Raw genomic sequence first — 6,982 nt, 5'->3', positions numbered from 1 at the left:
CAACTTTTTATAGATGCACAGTGGAGAGTGTACTGACCGGTTGCATCACAGCCTGGTATAGAAACACCAATGCCTTTGATTGGAAGATTGTACAAAAAGTATTGGAGTCAGCCCAGTCTATCATGGGTAAAGTCCTCACCACCACTGAGCACACTAAGAAATACTATTACAGGAAAACAGCATCCATCAGCAAGGACTCCCACCATCCAGGCAGCGCTCTCTTCTCACTGCTGCCATCAGGGAGGTGGTACGGGAGCCTCAAGTCCCACACCAGCAGGTTGAGGAATAGTTATTACTCCTTAATCATCAAGCTCTTCAACCAGATGGAATAACTTCACTCACTCCAACACTGAACTGATTCCACAACCTATGGATTCACCTTTAACGACTCTACAACTCGTGTTCTTGATATTTAATGTTTATTTCTTATTGATTTCTTTTCTTTTCCTATTTGCATAGTTTGTCTTTTGCACATAAAGGTATCTGTCCATCTCTATCGCGTGTGGTTTTTCATTGATTCTATCTTTCTACTTACTATGAATGCCCACAAGAAAATGACTCCCAGGTTAGTGTATGGTGACACACATGTACTTTGATAATAAATTTATTTGAACTTTGAATACAGTCAGTGCTGTTATCCATAGCCTTTCACTGGAAGGAGCTACAACCGTTTACCTACTGAGGCATTCCCTTCTTCTCCATCCCTGAGGCCGGACTCTGGTTCAGGCCGTCCAGCTGCTGCTTCTGTCCTTCTCCTAAGTTTGCTTCAATGAGATCACCCCTCATTTTTCTAGACTCCAGGGGATCCAGGTGACGTCAGAAGGAATTTAAAAACAATAATAATAAAACTGCAAGGAGAGAAAAAAATGAATTGCTTGTACTCCCTTTATTTGGTTCTTTTCACTTATTACAGTCACCAAAATTAATGACAGCAAAATAAAATTGCTCATGTGCTTGTTGTGGATAGGGGCCATTTTGTGTCAAGTGTTAAGTTGCTGGGCAGGTTACAGAATGCATAGTTCAACATTTTCATTTACAGTGTCATTCTTAGTGAACATTTAGCACAGAACGGTAATAAAAATCAGAACCTAAACATCAATATACATTTTAATCATCTCATTTCTCATGATCATTGCTTTCCAGCCAAGGACAGACCCATCCTATCAGAAAAGGCAGCAGACGAAGTTTGCAAAGCGTTGCTCAGCATGTTGGTATTTTACCGTTACGCTACTGTGACAACTCATTCCATGATTCACAGTCAAACTATCAGTCATTTCCAGCAGTTTAATCTGCTCGCATAATTTTCTGAAAGTCTATTTACAGCAATAAGTATTAAAATAAGGTATGACTGTCAACAGCCCACCAAACATTAGGGTTTTTCTAAAGATAGTTTCGATTCAGCACTTGACTCTGTTCTCTGCTTAAGGGAAATTAAAACTTTGGCCATGCTGAACCACAATCACCAATATGAAAAGTGCATGTTTCAGGCAGTTGCAAAATCAGTTCTACCTTCTCTCAGGACAGGTCTAAAAATCCATCTGTGAAATTAGTTTTTTTTTTAAACAATTCAGGAGTGATAACTTATCGAAAGTACAAATGTGCAATACTAACCTCACCTTGGGCATTCCCACATTCGCTGATGTGTTGAATTTGCAATTCTCAGGAAACAAAAAACGTCACAGTCCACAAGATTTGTGAACAAAAGCCTAACATTTAAAGTACAATAACCATGATTTACACACAAATGCCTTTGTGTTATTATACATGTAAAAGATTACACACTCCTATAAAATAAGCTTCAGGAGTGCTGTAACCACATTGGCCAAATTAATCCTCTGAAGTCAAAAGATACCTCAAAAATTTTTAATGTGAAAAAAAATCACTTTAGTCTTTTAATCCATACATAAACCATAACAAACAGTACTGACATTCCCAATTAATATATATTGAAGCATGTGTATCAAAACGTTACCTTAGAGATCTGGTAACTAAGGCTCAGGGGAAACGTTTTCATCTTTCTTTTCTCATGTTCCCCTCCTGCTAGCTCATAGGCAAATGGACACTATCCACAGCAACACTTAAGCATTCAAAAAAATTATTAAACAACTAATAATTGAAGGCTACACAAAGAAAATGTTGAACATGGTTGTGGATCAGTGGTTCTCTGCATCAGAAGTGGACCTCTTGCTAGGTACTGCACCAACAGAAACAGCATCTATAAAAACAACTCACAGTAAAGGACGTAACCTATAAGCTTAGTTACGTGCAGGGTACAAGTGTTTTGCTCTAGGTAGAAGTTTATAATCCAAGCTTTCCTTACGGTTGCCAAGAATCTATTGAGATGGATAATTGGTAACAACTCAATCTTATCAGGGGTCCAATTTAAGTTCCCTAATTTCCTGAGAAAAACCTGCAGCCAGAAAATAAAATGAGAGAAATAGGCTTCTAAAATGATGAAAGATTTAAATGAAATGTACTTCCAAGTAAAAACAATTGATTTTCTAAATAAAATTGTGCATAAAATCATTGTGGTTCAAAACCAACAAAAAAATTGTAGCTACATGAATAGCTTAGAGCACAATAGAAGCAATTGATAAAGCTAGGAGATTCCTCCAAAATCAAAACTTACTTCTAATTAAATTCCGTTCCAAATGAGCTGTGCCTTCTAATCCAGAAATTGAGGTACTTTCTCATTGATAATAGCATTGGCTTTCTAACACACGCTATGAAATCTTGAGGATTCTCCTTTGTGTCCAAACAGCCTGATTGAATAATGGCTCCCAGAAAACTTCTCTTCTGCATTGCTGCTGTCCCAAGTTCACTGTTTAAAACCAATTCTCAGCAGCTTTTCCCTATTGCTTGCTTAATAGTCTGAACTAGCTTGACATTTTGTCAAGAAGCCTATGTTAGCGAAGACTTGTAAATGCCAAATAATTTGAAATGAGAGATTTTTCCAAAACTTCACTAAATAATGAAACATTTTTATGACAGGAAATGAAAAGCCTTTAATTGTATAAAAATTGCCCAAACCCAACATAGATGATGCCTTTTCAACAATGTCTGCTCATTCACAAGCCTTGTGTGGCATTTCCTCCCATGTTTTTTTAAGATAGTTTGGCTGCTGAAATTCAACCACTGACCACCTCATGTTCATTAACAGCTCTCCTGCTACCTGGATCATAAACTAACCAGATCTGAATCTGAACAACATTTTGCTTCCGTGAATTACTAGGTCCTATTTTTACCCAGTTTTCTAATGTAATTGCCTCATTTACATTTTGCAAACATTATACTGTCATTACTATAATTAAAAACATGCTACGTTTCCTACTGGTTTTGTATTCCCTTAAAAAAAGGTATGTAGAAACAGTTTTTGCACAATCAGACCCAAAAGCTCTTACATACTGATATCGAAAGTGCAATTAAGGATGTGGGAAGCTCTGTGCATTTCCTCATCCCAACAGTACCCAACAACAGTGACTACACCACGCATTCACGCTGAACAAAAAAAAGAGGAAAGTAAAGGGAAAAAAACTGTATGACTTGCAATTATATAACACTGGAGATGAATAGTGGATGTCTTGAGCCAAGTTTCAGAGTATATCAACAGACTCACAAGACTAGAAGTAACCGCTATCATTTTTTTCTGAAACTTTAAAACTTCAACTGATTTGCCTTGTTCCCACAGAGAAATAATCCTACTTAATGCAGATTTGTTTCAAAGACAACATTTTTGTGGATTTCCACAGAAAAGGAAGTTAAAAACTCTGCATGGTGCATTTGTAAGTCCACCAGTATGAATTTCACAGCAGAAGAGTGCCAATGTCAGAAGCCCAAAATGCTGGACAGAAAATGTCAAGATCTTCGAGAACAGCCTGCCACGAAAGGATGGAATTCTGAATCTATCGTGATTGGAAGGTTGCAGAGCACATGTGTAAATATCACAGCAGTTTCCACAGTCACTTATGGCGTTGAATGGTTTTCCTCTTCCGTCTCTTGAAGAAACAACAGCACCTTTATATAAAAAAAAGCAAGTATTACAGATTTGAAAAAAATCTGCTCTCTTTTTGTAACAGTCTTGAATGAAGATGAAATGAAGATAATTGGGCAATTACAAAGGAAGAGAAAATATTCACAAAATAGTTTTTTTCCAACAAGCAAAAATATCGTCAGGTGGTTAAATATTTATGGATGATAAATGTAGTGCCACACAAGTAAAGGGAAAGTTTATGAATCTAAAATATATTCAATTTATTTTGTATTTGCGTATGTGCTATATAAGAGATGGAACATATCTCTTCTTGGAACCTGAATATGAACATCAAATGGCCTTAATCTGAATTCCCAACCTTTGTTATGCCATGGACCAATACTATTAAGCAAGCAGTCCATGGATCCATAGTTGGGAATCTCTTAATGATTATCTCTCAGATTGATAGAGGTCACAATTATTCAAGTTTAATCATCATTCATCCATAAACAGGAATAACAGTCCCCAGGGCCAAGATGCAAAGCACAGTCCCAACCATCACACACAGCACATAAAATTAAAATAGCAGAAAAACAAAGTTACAAAAAAAATTAGTAACATGTCCTGTCCCTGAGTGCCATGGCCTGTAAATTGATGGTGCATGGATCTTGTCCTGCAGTCACGTTTCTACAAAACAAGTCCGCAGCGATTCCTCATCTCATGCAAGTGCAGCCACAGATTTAAGCAATCCAGCTTTTTGAGAAGGCATATGGTGTGTTGGCCTCTGATAGTCAGGGAATTGAGTTCAAGAGCTGTGAAGAAATTCAGCAGCTCTGTAAAGCCCTAGTTAAGACTATACTTGGAACATAGTGTTCAGTTCTGGTCACCTCATTGTATTAAGGATGTGGAAGCTTTAGAAACAGTGCAGAAATTTACCAGGAGGCTGCCTGGATTAGCATGGATGTGAAAGTCTTAATAAAGGTGTACAAGATGATAAAAGGCATAGATTAAGTGGATAGCAACAGACTTTATAGAATAGATTAAAAGGTTGGTACAATATCCTCGTGGGCTGAAGGGCCTGTACTGTGCTGTAATGTTCTATTATCTATGAAACTCTTTTTTAATAGTAGTAGGTGTCTGGAATGAGCCATCTTTGTGGTGATGAACGCTGATACCAGAGGGACATTTAAGAGGCTTTTAGGCAACTGGATGTGCAGAGAATTGAGGGATATGGACGTTGTGTAGGCAGAAAGGATTAGTTCAGTTAGGTATCTAATTATCAGTTTAGCTTGGCATAAGGTCGTATGCTGTTCTATGTTCTACAAGTCAGATGCAACGCAACTTCTCTGCTGTTAAAATGTGCATTCATTATGACCTCAATATCACTCACTGCCTGTAACGATGTGACAGCAATTCGTAGGTGATATTAATTTGGCAAGAGATTTTATCATGAATACCTTCTGCCTGTATTTACAGTGGAGAAAGTCATGGAAGCCAAGGAAAATAATAATGCCTGGAAACATACTGATATCAAGAGGAGATGTAGCCTATCATGAGACATGTTAATCCCAGGACCTGACCATGGGTATCCAAGGACACTGGGGGAATAAGACAAGAAACTGCTGGGATCCAGGCAGAGATACTTGAATCCCAGCCAAGGGTGGGGTACAGGAAAGAATACAGGGTGACTATTGTGCCTTTATTTAAGAAGGGCTGCAAGAACAAGTCAGTGAGCCTAACATCAGTGGTGGGAAATTACTGGAGGGGATTCTGATAGATGGGATTGATTTGCAATTGGAAAGGACTGATTAGGTATGGTCAGCATGGTTCTGCACATAGGAAATGGTGTCTCACAAATTTGACTAAGATTGCTATTGAAGAAGTGACCAAGAGGAATAACAAGGATGGTACACCTTGTCTACAAAGACATTAGCAAGGATTTTCATAAAGTCTTGCATGTCAGTCTGGTCCAGAAAAATAGAAACCATGGGACCCAGGTGAACACATCCTACACAGACTTTCTGAGGAGGCTGAGAGGAGTCAGACTTTGCACACATCATTCTACAGAGTATCCTGACAAGCTGCCTCACCGCCCGATATGGAAACAGCACTGTGGTGAACAGGAAGGCTCTTCAACATGTGGCCAGGACTGCCCAATGCATCACCGGCACCAGCCTACCCACTATCAAGGGCAGAAAGGTGCCGGGAAAGGGCCAGTAACATCATGAAGGATCCCACCCACCGTGCTCATGGACTGTTTGTCCCACTCCCATCAGGGAGGAGGCTACGTAGCATCCATGCCAGGATCACCAGACCCAAAAACAGTTGCTTTCCCCAAGCAGCAAGGTTGATCAACACCTCCACCACTAATTTAATATTTTCTATCAGTCACTTTACGTACAGTTTAGTGTCACTTTATGGACATATGTATACCAGCTATCTTATATACTCTAAACACAAAATAATCTGCAGATGCTGGGGTCAAAGCAACACGAGCACCTCCGCTCTGTCCGCCACAACAGACAGGATCTCCCAGTTGCCACCCACTTCAACTCTGCTTCCCATTCCCATTCAGATATGTCCATACATGGCCTCCTCTACTGCCATGATGAAGCTAAACTCAGGTTGGAGGAGCAACACCTCATATACCGTCTGGGTAGTCTCCAGCCCCTTGGTATGAACATTGAATTCTCCAGCTTCCAGTAATTCCCTCCCCCTCCTTTGCCCTATCCCTATTTCACTCTGCCCCCTCCCCCAGCTGCCTACTACCTCCCTCATGGTTCCATCTCCTTCTTCTACTACCCAATGTTTTCCTGCCTATGACATCCTTGCTTCCCCTCCCCCACTCCTTTATCTTTCCCCTTACTGGTTTTTCACCTGGAACCTACCAGCCTTCTCCTTCCCACCCTCCCCCCACCTTCTTTATAGGGCCTCTGCCCCTTCCCTCTACAGTCCTGATGAAGGGTTCCAGCCCAAAACGTCGACCCATCTTTTCTACGGATGCTGCCCGAC

At 39.8% G+C, this 6,982-nt stretch overlaps 1 protein-coding gene across 4 annotated transcripts in view; it reads right to left on the bottom strand.

Moving 5' to 3' along the window:
* Nucleotides 1-849: 849 nt before the first annotated feature.
* The window catches only part of LOC134337478 (casein kinase I), a 157,201-nt gene continuing 151,068 nt past the window's right edge, over nt 850-6,982 (bottom strand). For all 4 annotated transcript variants that reach the window (XM_063032525.1, XM_063032528.1, XM_063032526.1 and 1 more), the window contains one exon: nt 850-4,014. In XM_063032525.1, the coding sequence (XP_062888595.1) occupies nt 3,960-4,014 (55 nt within the window). In that variant the 3' untranslated portion in view covers nt 850-3,959. The remainder of the gene's footprint in view (nt 4,015-6,982) is intronic.

This window comes from Mobula hypostoma, chromosome 24 (genome assembly GCF_963921235.1).
Source record: "Mobula hypostoma chromosome 24, sMobHyp1.1, whole genome shotgun sequence".
In the NCBI taxonomy this organism is placed as follows: domain Eukaryota; kingdom Metazoa; phylum Chordata; class Chondrichthyes; order Myliobatiformes; family Myliobatidae; genus Mobula; species Mobula hypostoma.
This window is presented reverse-complemented; position numbering and strand designations above follow the sequence as displayed.